The 20621-nt window shown below is 35.8% G+C and overlaps 1 protein-coding gene across 1 annotated transcript in view; it reads right to left on the bottom strand.

Moving 5' to 3' along the window:
• The window catches only part of LOC145669016 (sodium-coupled monocarboxylate transporter 1-like), a 58303-nt gene that overhangs the window by 30839 nt on the left and 6843 nt on the right, over positions 1–20621 (bottom strand). The window contains exons 2-6 of the mRNA XM_081737353.1: positions 13676–13892; positions 11371–11530; positions 9090–9155; positions 2484–2535; positions 165–232 (exon numbers count right to left, since the gene is read on the bottom strand). Coding sequence (XP_081593479.1) covers positions 165–232; positions 2484–2535; positions 9090–9155; positions 11371–11530; positions 13676–13875 — 546 coding nt within the window. The 5' untranslated portion in view covers positions 13876–13892. The remainder of the gene's footprint in view (positions 1–164; positions 233–2483; positions 2536–9089; positions 9156–11370; positions 11531–13675; positions 13893–20621) is intronic.

Here is a 20621-nt window from a genome sequence, read left to right as displayed (position 1 = left end):
TCCCTGTTTGAAGTGCTTAGTGTGAGTACATTTTTAAAATTGCTTCTGACCAAAATAGAAGTGAATATGTGACTTTTTAAAGATAACATTCAAGTGAACTAATTAAGATGCATTTTAGAATTGCTTGATAATTCAATTTTGTTTGTTGAAAAAAGTAAACTTACCACTGTAGTGTAAAATATGCACACAATACAGATCAGTGGAGTTATCAGATGAATATTAACACCAGTCACTGAAATATAAGAAGTGCCTCATTTTAACTCTGATAACAACATACAATGCGTTGATTAATTTAAAGTATAAATATGAATAGTTTTATACAGTGAAACCTCTACTAACGGACACCTCTATAAAGCGGACACCTCCCATAACGGACATATTTTGTAATCCCCAAACACTGTAATAGGAAAAAGTCTATTGGCAAACCTCTCTAAAGCGGACACTCCCTAGTACGGACACGGACAGTCTTTCCTGTCTTTTATAGGTATTATTTATCTCCGTATTACGGACACTTTCTCTTAAACAAGTTGAAAAGTAAAGTAAAAATACATTTTTTGTAATTAATACGTTTGTCAGCAAGGAAGCACATGAGGGTGTGACAACATTCTGCCGCCTCAACTGTCTGTTCTGCAACTCAGAGGAAAGGTCTCCGTTTAACAACACTCTTATGTCGTTTGCTTGCATTTCACTGTCACTCAACCTGTTTTAGACACAAATGTGATTGACAGTTGCCCGCCGTTTGGGATGACAAGTTATTCTACTGTCCCGCTGGAATCTCTAACCAAGCAGAAGACAAGTTTGGTACTTTTTGCCCGCGGGTACGCATATATTGTCTCAAAAGTCATTACTAGACTGTAATTAACTCACAAATTAAAGCAACATACCAAAAACGTAGTAAGTAGCAATAAGTGTAAAGTGCAGAGATCTATAACATCTTATTTCCATGTTGTGCTTCGAACATAGAGTATTGGATGGCGCAAGATAATGCAGGTAGACTAACATTTTACTAATATTCGTAAATATATGATTTATGCAAACATATTTTTCTAATTCCATAGTATCTTTTACTAATTTACGTAAGAAGATATTAAAACCTCTCTAAGGCGGACACCTCTCTATAGCGGACAATTTTTGATTCCCCACGGCTGTCCGCTTTAGAGAAGTTTCACTGTATGTATATATACAAATTTTATCGATTTTTGGAACAGCATAAAACAAAAAAAAAATCTAATATCAACTTTGTAGGTCATGACAGGCTAAGAACGTCAATTCTTACAAAATATTAGTAAGAAACGAATAGTAAAGATTTAGCTGTTAAAAATTTTAGACTGTTCAATACCTCTTCGAAACAGTCTGAAACACCTGGATGTAACCCTTGTCAAGCATATCATCTAGACTGACACGACTGGAAACTAATGTCCGTTGTATTTTGAACTTTTTGCGAAACCTTAAAGGAACAACTTGGAATGTTGATACGAAACTTCTAAGTTTTACTTAAAGCTCTTTGTGAACCCAGCAAACACATATGGTGATCTTGCCTGGTTATCAGCGCCCCCGAACTTATATGACCCGTTAACAGTTCTAGAATGGCATGTTTTACTTCCAACTCATTTGCCGTGTCTCTATACCAATCTCTGTCTACATTACATCACAAATCGCATCAATCTTGTTCATCCAATAGTTCATGAACTTTTACATCAATCTGCAGCCGAACCTTGCTATGTGTACCCATCTTTGGACCAGTTCTTTCTCTGTATGAACGTAAGCCTAACGCTGCTGTAGAGAGATATAATCCAGAGTACTGTTTACACCAATGGAATCCACTTATATATTGCGCATACCTTTCGGCTCATTTGGAATCTTTCATCTCTAGCCTCTCATAGCTATCACTAGTATACAGCTGCACCGGTTTGCACATCAGTACCTCAATAAATATGTAAACTCTCTGGTCAAAGAGAAACGCTACCTTCTGCGGCCCACTAATTGCCAGATGAAAAAATTCGTCTCAATAATATAATAAAATACAAATAGTAATAACTTTCAATCGCCAACAAATTTCGATTAATCATTACATTTTATGTTTAATCTTTGTTTCAGATTTCTGTGGATTTTTGACAGCTTGAAGGGCAGACGTGAAGATGCAATGTTGCTCGTTCAACAGAAGCATGAAAGGTGTAAAAAAAATTCTGAGTTGAATCAAATTTAAGTAGATAATTTATTAATCATTTTCTCCAACTCAAACTCGCATGGCCTATAATCAACTCAGAGACATTTTGTGCAATAGGTGAGCGATTTATTATAGATCAATAGAATTCCTGAAGTAATTAATCTATTGATATATCGATAGCAAAATTACTATGACATAAATAGAAATCATAATAAATATAAATGTGCTTTAGTGATAATTTTTCTTTCTCGTATTGCATGAAAAGGAAAGGATTACTTGCTATCAATGAAATTTACTGTAAAATAAAACTTTTTACCTTGATTAAAAGCTAGAACTGGAATGTATATGACAACAGGAGTCCAGGTCATCTGAAAATATACAGATCAGTCTTTAAATATCATTGTGTATAGACTCTATTATTATAATATCAGTCTAAGTCATCAAATATTCTTATACAGAGTGTTTCAAAACAACGCCGACAACGTTTCGGAGGTGATCCCTGATACCAAGATAATACGAAAAGTATAGACCAACCTGGGTGAACAAATGCTTCCTTTCGGAGATATAGGCTGCCAAAAAACATAAAAAAATGAACTTTAAAAGTCATAGCTCCAAAATTATGGGACCTACTGTAGTCGGATCAATATTTTATTTAGGAACTAATGTGTGCACTATCCAAAAAAAAATACACGTTTCAGAATCCTGCGGTACTTCCGCAACAATTTTTATACAGGTAATTGGTGAGTACTTCAAAGTTTATGCCCGTAGAGAAAGTGCCTCTATAAAAATTGTTGCGTGAGTAACTTAGGATTCTAAAACATGTATTTTTGGCTAGCGCACATATTAGGTCCTAAGTGAAATCTTGACCCAACTACATTACATCCCATAATTTTGAAGTTTATGGGACTTTAAAGTTCATTTTTTGGTGGTTTCGGCACCCTATAACTCCGAAAGGATGCATTTATGTACCCAGGTTGGTCTATATTTTCGTTTTATCTTGATATCAGAATCGCCTCCTAAACGTTGTCGGTGTTGTTTTGAAACACCCTGTATGATAGCTTCTATTATATTACTATCACTCTTTGAATAATCAAATATTTCTGTGTAATCAATTTTCTCATAATACTATCAGTCTTCAACCATCATTAAATATTTCTATAAAGTTGTTTTTGTTATTAAAATTTATTTTATACATTTTCGTCATAGTTTCCTCGGTCTTTAAATATCCTTAAGTAATTTTGTATAATTGTTTCCATCATAATACTATAGTCGTTAGTCACAATTAAATACTTGTCTGCGGTTTTAGTGTAATATACGCATTTGAGTACTGAAGGTCCGGATTTTCTCAAGAATATAATCCTTCAACAAACGCAAAGCTCCAAATCACACAGTTTAAATGCGCATTCAAGTTGAATTGTGTTTAAATTGTTGTACTATGTAAACTATCCATTGTTATTACGATACAGAACAGCAGCTGTTATGAAATAAGATGAAAACTGTAGTTCGATCATTTATGACGACAACAGTGACACTATGCAGCGCACCTATAAAAGTTTTAATTCTACAAGAGCTCGGGTTCGATTCCCGGTAAGAACACGCGATTCGAAAAGGTATGAAAGCTTTCCCAGGCCAGCCATCCTGAGAGCTTTTTCCTTCGTTTTGCTCATTTTCACCAGGCGAATGCTGAGATGGTAATTGACATAGTGGTTTCTTTCCCTTCTTTGTTCTCCAATTCCCCGAGAGACGTCATCGATCATCCCTCATACGTGACGGACTTAAATAGGTCACAGATGTCAGTAATGTCCAAAAATAAGGTATATATTGGTAGTTAATTAACGTAACCTAACCTTACACCAGGGGCCGCAGTGGCTAAGTGGTAGAGCGTTCACCTCTGATGCATGGGCTCCTTGGTTCGATCCCAGCTCGCGCCATGTGAGCTTTGTGGTAAACACACACCGTGTGTGTCTGTTTCCTCGGAGTTCTCCCGCTTCTTCCCACTTTATTCATTCCACCATTGCATTCATTTTCCTTCATCACCGTCTCCTTTAGCCTAACCGGCATAAATGTGGAATGTAGAACTTAAAAATTTCATTTCGTTTCATTTCTAACCTTCTACCAGAGTCGAGGGTGAGATTTCCACTGCTCTTCTTCCATTAGTCGATAAATATAATCGTTGATAATGGACTACAAACTTTATAATGATCATTAGGTTTCACAAAAACGTTGCTTTTCTTCCTAACCACGTTTTAATTACTCTTCTGCATACTCTACATATTCCTGCATATTCTATTTCATTCTTGCGATATTTAACAATATGCCTTACCGGAAATTTTTTCCTTGTCTAATTGCAAATTTTCTACCACTGATTTATTATTATTATATTTTTAAATGACCTTTTTCAATGTAAGTTGATTTGATTACTAGCAGATGATTATATAATATGCATTTAAAAGATCTTCAAGAAGATTTTGTTGATTTGCTTCAATTTACGAATATTTTAAAATACTAAGCTGACAATTTGTAAAACCGAAATCAGAAAGTTAAATTAAAGAGAAGTAGTCCCTGATTTCAGTGAATATATTCAAAAAAACAAAGTCCCAGAGCATACTACTTCCTTTACAACACACTTAGAGAAGAATTGGAATATCTTCCAGCAAGTACGCTGAGAAAAATGTTTAGTCCTGACTGACTAGAAAGAACGATTATGTTCCTTAGATTTCTGTTTAAACTACGATGAATTATTTGTTCTCCGTATTCAACATAAGTTAGGGGGTGAACCTTGCACCATGCAACGACATTATATGCTAGCTGTTACCAGAGTGCAGTTGATGTAGACTAGACGGTAGAGATACGAAAAGGCCATTTGGACGGAGAATGCAATTATAACACTACTGTAGCATACAAAAAGTGAAAACATTCAGAGAGATTGATAGGGAATGCAAAAGCGTGATAGGACAGGAGAAATGTAGATAACAGCCGTACTTCAGGCAATCCACCTCTTGTGACCGGTACAACATCCTTGACGTTAGTATCTTCTAAATATTTTCTTCTGTCCCCAATCCTTCTTGGTGTTTCCAGCACGGAACACACACAATTCCCCCTTAGCTGTAACTGTGAGAGTGTCCTTGAAGCGGATCAGCATTTGATTGTTGCCCGTTGCCGAATGTATATATGCTGAATAAAGTTACGTGATAAATATTATAAACATGGCTTAATACAGTTTCCAGTACAGGGTACCTTAAACAAGGTTTCTTAGGCTATCTCTCGACACGGAAAATGGTACCACATAACTACTTACTTCTCTATCTCCCTCATTAGGAGCTGCGGTGATTCCGTGGTAGAGCGTCTGTGTACCTCTGTCATTTGGGGTCCCAGATTCATCTCAGCTTCCATATATATATATATATATATATATATATATATATACACCGGTGTATATACCGTCCTGATGTAGATCAAGTTCTATGTTATGCAATATTCACACTCTCCAAATGGCAATTTATTCCCTACAGTTTTGGGTACGTACGTATCGCACAAATGACTGTATGCGTTCATTGTATGATATTTTCCACTGTCTCTCTCTGGTCTGGCAGTTAACAGATTCATGTAGCACACCACCAGATTACAGGATATTTATTTATCTATGTATGTAAGGGGATTCTCTCAATTCAATCTTATAGTAACTTTATCTAGATCATTAAAGTTCCTAGGACAGCCTCTTACACAGTTTCACCATAACAAATAAGTGAGCTCACGTCTGTTCCGGCGTTATCATTCTGCGGTTGATACCAAAAGCAAGGACTGACCTAGAGACGACAAGGATATTTCGAATTATGACATCTTCATGACAAGTACTGGCACCTCTCTTTCCAGAAAAGAAAAAACGTTAGTTGAATATAGACTGGCACTTATTATGAGTTGAATTCATGCTTTTGAGTACAATTTGTAAGAAAAGCAAGAAAGTTTTTTTTATTGTTGTTAATTACATTACTACTAACACTGCAGTAATGCTTGACCTCTTTTACTTGAGAATAACAGGCACAATATTTGATAGAAGTGTGAAGTAATTACATAACCTGGGCTTTCGAATTATGGAGTAGTCATATAGTACAATCATATGATGGCATTCGCAAGCGTGATTCACAAAATCGCATGAGAATTAAGATTATAAATACAGTTGGATATCGATAACTCTAATTCCTTGAGAGCTCGAAATCTTTCCCTTAAACAATCCATAACACTCAATGTTAAAAATAACCTCTGTAAGTCGAATGTTTAAAAACTACAACCTCAAAAGTCGAATTTTAAGGTTTTCATAATCATATTTTTAAAAACTCGAACGTCTGTATCTATGAACCTCTAGGAGTCAAAATTTCCTTCTATAATTCGAATTGCTCTTGATGTGACCTCGATATCTCAAAGCTATAATTCTATGCTTTTACGCAATTGTCATTGTTTATAATGTATAACCCCTAGTATAATTTTCTTTTGTTCATGTTTAGTATTTTATTTTTATTAATCTTATTTCATTTAAGAAACTTTCACAACTTCGAGCTATAGAGGTTATATAGTCAATTTTAATGAGTAGGGCAACCTAAAAGCATAATAAGCATAAAAAGCATAACAGCAATTTTCACATATGGTTGGTACCTTGAACATAGTTGTGGTTGTCTAAGGGTCCAGAAGAAAGTAATTTTAAAAGCATAATTTTAGAAAATAAAGTAACTAACTAACTAACTCTATGGCCTATGGAACCCGGAGGTTCAGTGCCGCGTTCACAAAAGCTCTCCACTGACTTCTATCCTTAGCTAATTGCATCCAGTTTCTACTTTGTATTCCTATCTCTGCGAGATCCATCTTAATATTGTCCTCCCATCTGCGCCTAGGTCTTCCTAATGGTCGTTTTCCTATGGGTCTACCAGTCAAGACTTTGAAAGCGTTTCTACTTTCTTCCATTCTAGCTACATGACCCGCCCATCTAAGCCTCCTAGACTTGACGACCCTAACAATGTTGGGTAAACCGTATAAACTATGTAGTTCCTCGTTATGAAGCTTCCGCCATTCCCCATTCTCGTTCCTCTTGGGTCCGAAAATTCTTCTCAGGATCCTGTTCTCAAATACTTTAAGTCCATGTTCTTCCCTCAGAGTAAGCGACCATGTTTCACAACCATACAGAACAACATGCATGATTATCGTTTTATAAATTTTAAGCTTCAAATTCCTCGGCAGAATTCGCGACGACAAGAGATTTTGAACCGAATAGTAACACGAATTCCCTGCTTTTAGTCGACATTTAATTTCTTCGTGAATATGATTTTCGTCTGTTAATATTGATCCTAAATATTTGAAAGTATCCACTTTATCAAAAGTATTATTTAATATTTTAACGCCTCCACAATTTGCCGTATTACGGTCCCGACGCACTTCCATGTATTTAGTTTTCTCTGCATTTACCTCTAAACCCATGTCCCTGCAAGCGTTTAATAAGATCTCTGCATTTATTTCTACTGTTCTCCTATCATCCCCTATTAAATTTACATCATCAGCATATGCCATAACCTGGTGAATGCCGTTCAACTCTAGGCCCTGGTTGCTATCTTTGATTTTCCTTATGGCGTATTCCAGCACAAAGTTAAATAATAATGGCGACAACGCATCTCCTTGTTTCAGGCCATTTTCGACGTGGAAGCTCGTGGACAAAAATTTTCCTACCCGGACTTTACTTTGGGATTCATTTAAACATATCTTAATTAATCTAATTAGCTTTGTCGGTATTCCAAGTTCTGTAAGAACGTTGTATAATGTTTCTCTCCTAACCGAGTCGTAAGCCTTTCTAAAATCAATAAATAGTTGATGTACCGGGGTATTGTATTCCCACTTCTTTTCGAGTATTTGGCAAATGGTAAATATTTGGTCGATAGTTGATCGATTTCGTCTAAATCCGCACTGATAATCTCCAATAATTTCATCTGCGTATGGGGTTAATCTTGCTAACAGAATATTTGAAAGGATTTTATAGGATGTTGACAGAAGAGAAATGCCTCGATAATTATTACAGTCAGTTTTGTCGCCTTTCTTGTAAATTGGAACAATGATTGATTCAGAAAATAAAGTATAAAGCATATATGGCACAATTCTTGGAAAATTCTGTTTAACTGCAAGTTTTACATACTGTATTCATATTTTTAAAACCAATATTTACAATGCAAAATCATTGAGAACATAACAATGAAACAATGAAAAGCTTATTTTTGTTTCTGTAAGTTTTTAGCTGTAATCCTTTGATGTGGTAAAGAAGGTAAAAAAGAAGTAAAGAAGAAGTAAACTTTCACCCAACAATAAATAGTACACAAGAACTCCTCACTATATCGTTATGTGTACCTCTTGAACTTGAGCACTTTCTGTACTTTTTGGTGGGATCTTTTACTTTCCTTTTCTATATATATATATATATATATATATATATATATATATATATATATATATATATATGCACCTCTAAGGCACACACAAGCGATAGAAAAACCTGACTTGAGTAAAGCATATATATTTACAGTGTATTAAGTAGAAATTTCATTAAATATGAAAGAAACTGGTTGCATAAAATATTAATAAATAGATCAAGATATTTAGAATATTTAATGTATAGTAAATATTATACATTATACACGATTAATGCAAAACAATGATTGAAACTAATAATAAAGCATAATTTGGAAAAATAAAGCATAATTAAACAAAAAATAAAGCATAATGTGGGTTGCTCTAGAAGAACGCGGAACCTCGGTAGCTCGAATTTTAATTACCTAATTACAAGAAAAACTCGATAACTTGAATTTTTATCTATATGCTTCTGCTTTGAGTTATCGATGTCCCACTGTACATAGTAGAGAAAAGTTAGCACAATTTAAAATTTACTCACAATGCCAAGAAGAAAAAGTCCAGACCCCAGTAGACGAACGCTTTTGCCGAAACGACGATCTAAATACTGGAAATAGAAATCGCAAAATAATATATTAATATTTTAATGTTATCGGCAAAATGAATACAGGATCCTATCTAGAAGTAGTAGGACTGTTTTTTTTTTTTTTTTTTTTTTTAATTATTGAACATTTTGGTACATCAACTTAATACTCTTCAAAATACGCCCCTTGGGAATTCACACACTTCTGGTAACGAGCATTCCATGTCACGAAGGCCTTCTGGAAGTCGTCCTCCGGGATGCCGTTCAGCGTCCTCGTCGTCGCCGCTTGGACGTCTTCCACCGGGTCGAAACGATGGCCCTTGAGCCGCCTCTTGATACGTGGGAACAGGAAGAAGTTTGGCGGTACCACATCAGGGCTGTAGTGGGAATGAGGCAACGTGGAAACGCCGAATTTGGTCATGGTGGAGCTTCCATTTCCCCACCAGGTCTGTTCGCACGCGTGTGATCCGATTTCGCAGCCGTGTGAGCACTTCCACGTAAAATCTTGCATTTACACTCCGTCCAGGAGGTACAAATTCCTTATGGATAATGCCACGACGGTCAAAAAATGCAATCATCATCGATTTCACTTTCGATTTCGACATTCTGACCTTCTTTTTACGGGGTGATTGTGCGTCTCATGGTATCCTCTTTGTAGGCCTGCGAAAGCATGTCCTTGGTTTCGGTCGCTGATTTTCCCAGTTTGACGCATAACTTGATGGCGTACTGCTGCTCCAAATTTCGCTCCATCGCAACTGACGACGAGGCATCACAACAGGAAGTCACTAACACAGTGGTCCACACTCAACTAAAGCATGCAGGCAACACCCGGTCTACACCTGTTCCCAAGGCTTCCCTCCATAACATCTGGCCTTGCAGCCCCTCCCCCCTACATTGCTCCGCACTCGCGGGAAAAAATCAGTCCTACTACTTCTGGATACGACCCTGTATGTTGCGAAATATCATATTTTTAACATATAATAACCCTGTTCAGTAGGTAAAGTGGTAGATCAGAGTTTAACTCTGGTGCAAATAACTAAATATAAAGAAGAAAATTGTATACGAAAATGCAGCTCGAACAAAGAAATTGAGCCATACTCTCGTTATAGGTGTAAACAGGGGCGTAGATAACACATGGAATACAAGAGATACCTTCTATTATTAGTACATTGTTCAATATATTTATTATGATCACACTAGTGGGTCTTATGAAGTTAAAATGTTAGTACGTCCGTTACTTCACACGATAAATCTTGAATGGAAATATCTTTCTTTAATTTTTGTGATATATATAGTCAAAGCAATTATCTCGCTTAATTTCGTTAATAAATTCAATCCATTAACATCTCAGGGATCGAATTAGGAGCCTCTCAAGCTAGAGGTGAGAGCTCTACAAATGAGCCAGTCTGCCCTCTGAAAGCATGTTTTTAAAGTAAGGCCTGTTTATAACTTTTTTTTAAACTATAACAAATTTCGAGTATATTGTGGTTTTAAGGGACTTTTACATAATCTTAGCTACTTTTCAACACAATTTTCATTTATGTTGGAACATTTAACGCCTCGAGAAACAAGTTGCTTTTGCTGACCCATATCATAAAAGTTTCCCACCTGAGAGTCCGATTCCTCTGTCAATTCTGTAGAGAGAAGAATGTGAAATTTGCAGAAAGTTGTCTGATAATGTGGAAATACTGAATGCTCTGTTTTTATTAGTCTTGATTTCAACTGCACGCATGTAACGACCACAGTTCATATATTTATATAAGGTAAATCGTGGACCATAGTTTAAAACGTCCCTCGTAAATATCGAACACAACTTATTTAATCTGACAGTGAAGATAAAGCTAGAGTAACCGAAAGCATTTCGACTTCAGACATAACACTGACAAAAAAGAAAATTGGGTTCATTCTGTGAAGTCGACTCACTGTATAGATTATACTCCTATGTCTGTTCACAGTTTTATATTGTCACCAAAATGTTAGCAGTTACTTTTTTGGGGGTAAAAAATATCTATATAAACTTATGTTTCAATCCAAAAATGATCATTTCTGCGCAGGTTTCTGCAGAACTTTTCTTCGGATCCACCAGGCAAATACTTAAACTATGCTTTTAAATATAGACTCTGACCAACTTCTTTCCCATTTATATTGTAACGGACTTACGATTATTCTATAGTGTAAAGGGTCTTTGTGTGGTGTAAATACAAGTTTCTTAATTGAATAAATAAAATGTATGATTTACCTCGTATGACGATGTCAACTCAAGTTTATGGAATACTGGTAAATAGAAAACGTGAATTACAATTCCCATAAGAATAACAGCAAACACGATGGCATAATATTGTGTTCCAAACACATAGATCTCGGCAGGCGTTCCCAGAAGAGTAATGCCAGACACAAACCTGGAAAAGAAAAATAGTTTTTGGCTTTAAGATAGAAAATGTAAATAACCAAATTTAATGAGGAAATTTGTGATTTTTTCGTTTTATTGTTGTGTTTCTTTGAAAGGAGATGTCCACATAAGTACCCGTCGAAGGGCTACATTTAGTTGTAGTGCGATATGTTCAAATTTGAATTTTAACTAGCTCAGAATTTTGTCCAATTTTTGTCCATTTTTGTCCAACCAAGAAACAAATTTGTACCATTCAAATAAACAAGGAATAATCATTTTAAAATTTGGCCACTTTCGATCATCGGTGGTGAGACATCTTCAAATTAGAATTTTAAGTAGTTTGGTGGTACAAAAACTTATTTTAAAAAATCTAAGTAATTAAAATTTGAATTTGAAATGTCACACTACTGGTGATCGAAGTGGCCAAAATTTTGAAATGGCTCTGCTTTGTTAATTTGAATGGTCCAAATTTTTCTCGATAGGATAAAATTCTTAGCTAGTTAAAATCCAAATTTGAAGATGTCGCACTAGAACTAAATGGACCACGCTGAAAGTTGTATTCTTTATTTGGTGAACGGATATTTAAATTGCAAGTTTTTTTTCTTTTATTTAAATTATTGGATGATGAATCCTGGGGTTGAGGAAAAGAAATTGAAAGTGATGAAGGTGAGAATCTTAAGATGGATGTATGATGATTAAGAATGAAATAAAGATTGTTAAATATACTGCTAAGGTGATATCCTTAGCAGCGAAGACTAAGATGATTGGAGCATTTAGAACAAAGAAACGATGAGTATGTTGAAAAGAGAATTGGAAAGTTGGAAGTACCAGGTAAGAGGAAAATAGGAAGACGTAAGATGAGATGGTTACACGAAGATGATCTGGCAGAGAAGGGATAGAGAATAGAGGAACCCGGAATAAAGGAAAATAATCTTCTCCATCATCATCGTCGGATGCCGGAGAAGAACTGTCGTCGTAGAACTTGGTGGACCATGAAGCGAAGAAGGTGTCAAGTGCATTTTGCACCTCTACTAGTGATCTGAATTGGCGTCCTAATTGTTCAAGGAATAGAACAGGTGATAATCGGACGGTGCAATGTCCAGAGAGTATAGCGGATGCAATAGTGTTTCTCATCCAAAGCGCAGAATGGTGTCCCGGGCCATCCTTGCTATATGGAGCTTAGCATTGTCCTGTAATAGAAAGCCACTTTGCGATTCAGAAGTGCTGGCTCCAGAGTTTTGAGTTTTTCTGGAACACGGCTGAACTGCTAACAGTACACAGTTGCGTTGATGCTCTGACCAGCTGGTAGCAGTTCTCGATGCATAGTGTTCTGCGGATCAAGATACAGAGCATTGTGAAAGAAAAACATAGGAGGGGAATAAAAGTTTGGAAAATGATTAGTGGAAATAATTTCTGCAAAGATAAAGGGATTATCGAAGAAATGTATTGCTTGAATGGACTGTATAGGGAAGCCAATAATCTCATAACAATCAGAATGTTTTTTAGGCTATAAGAGCAAACAGAGTGCGAAATCCTAGGGAGATTGAGGAATTTCCTATTTAATATTGGGATAAAATTCCTTCTCTATTAAGTTATTGAAGAGATGAAGTGACAATATTACGAAAACTTTGCAAATTAATTACAGTAATTCATATATAATTATCTTGTATTAACATGCCTCTACAACGTATGTTAGTAGTATTTCCAATTCCACATTGTTTAATAATTATGGATGCTCAAGTATGTGGACCAGTAGTGGATCTAGCTCCTCCCCCCCCCCCCCAGTTGTTTGACTGACGACAACAATTTAAGCTATTATTTATATATTTTTTAAAGTTTATAGTAAAGTCAAGATATACTGTATTTATTTATTTATTATCAAGACAACAAGATATAGCCCAATTACAGTGTTGAGAATTACATAACTACATAATCATCACAGCATTTCTAAACTTCTTAGGTGATATATAACATATATAACAATCACAATCTGCGTTCTGGCTGCGTCCCAGTTTTTATTTTCTCCTAGATCCGCTCCTGATGGGAACTGCCTATGTCGAAATATTCCAAAACGAAGTTTTTGTGTCATGTCTCTCTTTCCCCATTTCCCCCCTTTTCACCTAACCAACAACAATAATAGAATAATGGAACTTACGTTGCTACTAGGGACATCGAAACAGGAATAGTTCCCATGCTCCTCCCTCCAACGAGATACTCAGCTGTTGTCTTCTGTTTAGCAAAAAATCCATAATAAACGCCGATAGCTCCAGAGATCACCAACATTGCTGCAAACACCAAATAGTCTGGCCAACCAAATCGACGTAAATCGGCGCCCATTTCCTCTACAGTCCCCATATTGAAAATCTCTCGAACTACAAAAAGTTAAAAAAGAATAGAGGAATGTTAGTTCACAAGAAACAGTACATAAGGAATGGAAACCTTTATTTATTCGTTACAGTCAGCTTTTAAACTGACAGGAAAATGTTTCCGAGATCTTCTATTATTTTAAAACAATGTATTTATTGCTGAGATTCTCTTTCCTTATCAAGGTAAAAGGTAAATAAAGTAAATGATTCAGATATAAACAAAGACTGCAAATGGAAAAAGAAACGACTACTCTTTGCTCCCTGCCTTTACGAAATACCCATTGTTTCCCTCTACGCTTTTTCATCTTATTATTTGCTTAACAAAGGCATTGTATAGATTTATCTGTATTTACAATTGCAGATAGTGGACGAATAAATTATAATTTTATTTTAGATTTAACCAACAAAAGAGTAAAGAAAGTTATCGTCTCTTCGTCTGACCATCCGACGTGCAGAAGCCTAGACGTCACATCGATTAAGTGCTCAGGGCCGTATTTACGGATTGACCAATATAGCCTATGGCTCAGGGTGGGAGGCCAGCTTCGGGTGACCAATATAGCCTATGGCTCAGGGTGGGAGGCCAGCTTCGGGTTACCAAATATGGCCTATGAGTCAGGGTGGGAGGCCAGCTTCGGGTGGCCAATATCTTCTATGGCTCAGGGTGGGAGGCCAGCTTCGGTTGACCAATATAGCCTATGGCTCAGGGTGGGAGGCCAGCTTCGGGTGACCAATATGGCCTATGGCTCAGGGTGGGAGGCCAGCTTCGGTTGACCAACATGGCCTATGGCTCAGGGTGAGAGACCAGCTTCGGGTGACCAATATGGTCTATGGCTCACGGTGGGGGGCCAGCTTCGGGATGGGGAAATTTTTCATGTATAAGCCTTTTTCGTACTCTACTGCATTGGAAGTTTCAGAAATTTATCATGCACGTGTAACTCTGATTGTAAGATAAAATCCAGCTGAAATTCCATTTGTATGCCAGAAAAACTGTGAGCTAACATCACCTAATCATTAATATTGAAGCGGCGGCATTTTTAAAAATAGCAAAAATGTTGAATTCGGGCCTAATATTGCTATTAAATATTGGACGCAAGTTTCATTTTGATTTCTGTATAATCAAAAATAAAAAGGAGTTAATGGTTAGCAAAAGTCGAATATTGTGACTATCATATAAAAGGTGTTAACAGCTCTTATCGTATTTCACATACGAGGGGGTATCGTAAGGTTTAGTAAAATATCAGGATATGAGAATTGTTGTAATTTAAAGTTCTTAATCCCTCTCACCCTCTCTTAATATCTCCATCTTGTCGCGGTGGGGGGCTTTCGTACTCTAATGATCCCAAGATCTATGCTGGAGATAGCTTCGCTATCAGAGGGCTTCCCATGCCGGACAGGTCTTTAAGGGTAAGAGTCAGATGAAGAGAGATATTATGGTAGGGGGCAGCAGCTCTACCATTACCACGCTGAGCCTGAAGATGATTGACAGCGGCAAGGCTCAGATGTGGACAAAAACAGGCAGGGACAGGATGTCCTCTATGGCTGTTTCACTGCTAGGTGAAAGGACCTGAGACACCACCACTTTAATAAATCTGCATACAGTGCGGAAAACATGGACATGAACGTTCAAATTGTATTGAAAAAGACAAGGCAAAGATCTGTATACCGTGCAACAAAAGAAAAAAGAAATGTGAGGCTAAATCAGAGAAGGACTGCGCGACCTACAAAATGTTTTACGAGCGCACCATCGCAAGGATAGACTATGATGGATAAGTATCCTGAAAGATTTATTTATAAACAACAAGGAAAAAACACAAAAAGTAAAAAGAAAAGTCAGTCCAATATAATAAGAGATGAAATTAGGTCTGAAAATAGAAGCAAGAATTTCTTAAAAGCAAAATTTGAAGATTGGCTAGAAAAATCAACACCAATAAGCAGCGCAGAAAAGGATATTATAATAGAAGGAAGATATATCGATCTTGAAGATACGAATACGTGTGTAATGCATCTCATTAATCCTGATTTGTCAACATTCCCAAAAGGTTTTGCTGAGAACGTGGTTAAAACTCATGAAAACTTTAAAATAGACAAAATGTATTATGTGGATATTAAAGAGGGAGACAAAGTCATCAGAGTAAATTACTCATCGAATAAGTTTCGCACCAACTTCATCCATATAAGATCAAATAAAGAATCGGCTCTGGAAGACCTAGAAATAGTGTTAAGATTCATTTTAACCCTGGAGATAAGTAAAGATAAAATAAGAAAAGAAATTCTAGTCCCAGCACTTGCGATGGGGTTATGGAGCAAAACGCCTCAAGAAGTAATCCAGAGATTATTCAAAACAATAAAAAATACACAAAAACCAACTCTAAAAATGAAAATAATGGACTCAAGACTCCTCAGTAGCTCAAAACTGGCACTTGAATATTACGAAAAAGAATGTAGCGAGACGGTTTGTCATGGGTACAATGAGAATGAAGTTAGAAAAGACTTAGAACACCCACAAACAAAATAATGAAAGAAAGTATTAAAGAGATGGAAAAGAAAACAGATTGGGATGCATCTGACAGGATGGACAGACTACTAATAGGAAAGGAAAAATATGAGAACAAAGAAATACCGGACACGGAAAAACTATATAAAAACATTGAAATGCAGATGATCCTTGCAAGATTAGAAGAACCCAAATTGCTAACTACGGCATTGCGACAACATATTGAACTCGGAAAAACCATTGTCTTCCCGCAGTTGGAAGACGTGGATGAAATAGAACTAAAGGCAAATGGGATAACATCTGATCCATACAATCTTTTAGAACATGTCAACAAAGCATACAAAAGAAGACAAATGACACTGGACTTGCAAAAGGTGTATAGAGAGTTCGCTAAACAATATGGGAGAATCGTCTATGACCATAAAGCAGAGTGGCCACATTGCCACGTCAAAATTTTTAATCCTTGACCATCAAAATGGTTGAATTAACTGCAAACAATACGATTAAAATCATGCAGATAAACGCAGGAAACTCAATAACGGTCATGGACGAGATTCAAGAATTAGCAGAAAAAGAGGAGATAGATATTATTCTCATACAGGAACCCTACACCAAAAACAATAAATTAACGGTGATGGGATCAATGGAAGTTATCTATGCAGGAGAGAAACCTAAAACTAACGCAGGTGATAAACCAGGCACGGGGGAGAAACCGAACAAAAATAACACAGGAGAGAAACCAATGGCAGTTATAGTAAATAGAAACAAGAATTTCAAAACATTAAATTTAATTCAATTTAGAGATCCGTGGACAATTAGCATCGAACTTAAAACAGAAATGGGAAATTATAAAATCATAAACTGCTACTGTCAGTTTAGTCTGGACATCGAACCTTTTTTAATAAATTTGACAAAAATATGCGAAACATATAAAAACGACGAAATACTTATTTGTATGGATGCAAATGCCAAATCACCAATCTGGAATAGTAGGATTACGGATGAAAAAGGGAAAAAATTAGAAGAAATGATCGCGCAAAATGAGCTAGTGGTTATAAACGAAGAAGGACATCCGCCAACATTTAGAAACACGCAAGGTGGGGAATCGAATATAGACGTAACATTATCAACATTACACCTAAGTAACAGAATATGCAACTGGAGGGTCTTAGATACGGCCACGCTAAGTGAGCACAATGTTATTATGTTCGAGATTGACGGTACAAATGTGAAAGAAAATATGAAAGCACAAGAAAACACACTAGTCTACAACACCAAAAGAATAAACTGGGAAAAATTTTGGAGAAACATAAACTTACCGAATATAAATGATGATGATGATGTGGATGATTTGTCGGTAAAAATAGAAGCCGAAATAATAAACGCTGTCAAAAGTTCAACAAAAACAAAATCACAATATGACAAACCGATTAAAACAAAAAAATTTTGGAATGGGGAGTTGCAAAATCTGAAAACGAAAACCAGAAAAGCAAGGAAATTATACCAAGCCACGTGGGGATGCCGAACTCAAAGAAAGAAGATTAGAAAAATATAGAAAAATTAAAAGCAAATATCAAGATAAATTAAAAGAAACAAAATTAAAAAGTTGGAAAGCATTTTTAAGGGAAAACATAAATCTAGAAATATGGGGCGAACCATATAAATAATTAGTAACAAAATAAACAAGCCAACAACACTTTCTACCCTCAAAATGGACAATGGAGAACATACCAAGGGTTGGGAAAATACAGTAAATTATTTAATGACAAAGCTCTTACCGACTGACGACCCAACTAAAGACAACGATGAACATAGGCAGGTACGAAATCAGATGAAAATACCACCTAGAAATGATGAACAAATAGAAAAAACTACGAATGAAGAGATAGTAGCATACATAAAAATGCTGAAAAACAAGAAAGCCGCAGGACCGGATAATATAAAATCAGAAATATACAAGGATCAAGTGGAGAAATGGGCACCATACTTATCAAGACTGTACAACTTGTGTCTAAAACAGAGAAGGGTACCTAAAAACTGGAAGAAAGCCAATTTAGTCATAATCAAAAAGAATGACGACAAAATGAACGACGATCCAAAAGCTTACAGACCAATATGTCTCCTAAATACAATTGGCAAACTCTTCGAAAGAGTTATCGTAAAAAGATTAAACAAATACAGAAATATAGAAAATGATAGGCTACAACATGGTTTTCGGAAAGGAAGAAGTACTGAGACTGCAATAAGGAGACTTTTGGAACTAATTGAAAAGGGTAAGACGGAGAAATATCAAGTAGTAATATACGTAGATATAAGTGGGGCCTTTGATAACCTATGGTGGCCATCACTATTTAAGCAATTTAAAGAAATGGGGGTACCAAAGTCTCTGTATGAATTGATGATAGATTACTGTACTGATAGGAACACAACATACATAGCACCAAATAAAAATATAACTACATATAGTACAAAAGGATGCCCACAAGGATCCATATCTGGCCCTACATTGTGGGATATTGTAATAGATCCATGTTTGAAATGTCTTAATCGACTTGAAGAAACAGAAGGAGTAGTTGGTTATGCTGATGACATAGCGATAGTGTTGTCGGCATCTTCAAGACACGAAGTAGAAAGAAAGGGAAACATAATACTAGAAAAACTACAAAAATGGTGTTCAACAAATAATTTAACACTTTCCGGAACAAAAACAAAATATACAATTTTTTGACAGAAAATTCAAAGAGGTCCTACTCTAAAGATATCCAACAAAAAGATAGACAGAGTTAAAGAGTTTAAGTACCTGGGAGTATGGATAGATGAAAAATTAAATTACGGAAAACATATAGAGGAGATTACGAATAAGAGCAAAAAGTAGCACATAAATTACTAACAATAGCAAGAAGAGACTACCAAATCCCTAAGAGGATATTGCTAACTTACAACAAAACAGTGATCATGCCAGTACTTAGCTATTGTGCCAGTGTGTGGTGCCACAGACTTTTTATGAACATAAAACTAAGACAAACAATAAATCGGGCACAAAGAGGGGTACTTATAAGAACCCTAAGTGTAATAAAAACCATGTCAACGGAGGCTCTACAGGTACTGGCTCAGGAAGAACCAATACATTTCCAGGTACTAAGACAGGCCTATAAAATGTGGACGAAAAATAATGAAAATGCAAAAATTTTAGAAATACTAGGACAAATTCCAAATAACGAAGCAGAGCTAGATAAAATTATTGAAAGGAAATGGCAACGGGAATGGGAAAACTCAAGTAAAGGACAGAAACTAAAAGAATATATACCGACGATACAATAAGGAAAGAGATGCCAAACCTAAATAAGGAGACCATGGAGACACTTTCTGGCCATGGACCATTTAAGTCACATTTATACAGGATCACAATAGAAGAAAATCAGACATGTATCTGCGGAATGGCCCAGACACCCGAACATGTAACATGGACTTGTGCACACTTTATAACTAGAGAAGATATAATAAATATTAGAGACGAACTCAAAAATGAAACATGGGAAAACATCAGACAGGATAAAATAAAACTACAGAAGTTCCAAGAATTGACAAAACACGTAGTGGGAAACATGTGGAACAGAAGAATTGAAAACAGAAGAAGGAGAGAACGGAACACAAACTAGTTTTAGAGAAAATATAACATACAGAATTCTGCTTACAAATAATAAATGCATTTTATAAAATTCCTGGAATGAAAACCGGAATAGGAAGACGCTACTCTTGTTTTGTGTTTAGTGTTTAGTGTCAGTGCTAGTGTCATATTGTTAATTGTGTGTCCTGTATGTGAATGTTTGGTGCGATCTCACGAAATAAACAAATAATAACATAAAAGAAGTAATAAAAGACAGGAAAAACTCTGAAGAAATTTGTACAAACCAATATTTGTTTCGCACTGTGTCTCTTGTTGTTATATTGTTATTAATGTATATTCTTTTTAATTTACTTTCAGGTGGCGGTAGAGGAAGCAGCCCAAAATAGTGCAAAAAAAAATTGTTTTTTTAATGAATGACAAATGATAAAAAAAAATTATCTTTTATATATTTGTAATATTCTTTTACAGGTTTGTCCGTTTTTTTTTTTTTTTTTGTAAAAAGGGAAAATAATAAAAAAATGAAATAAAAAAAAATAAAAAAATTTACATTAAAGGGCATGGTTTAAAGTATTTAGATGCCATGCTAGTAAAATATGCCTCACCTCAACCTGCT

This window comes from Thermobia domestica, chromosome 13 (genome assembly GCF_964235325.1).
Source record: "Thermobia domestica chromosome 13, izTheDome1.hap1.1, whole genome shotgun sequence".
Taxonomy (NCBI): domain Eukaryota; kingdom Metazoa; phylum Arthropoda; class Insecta; order Zygentoma; family Lepismatidae; genus Thermobia; species Thermobia domestica.
The sequence above is the reverse complement of the archived record's forward strand: the minus strand, read 5'-3'. Positions and strand labels throughout refer to the sequence as shown.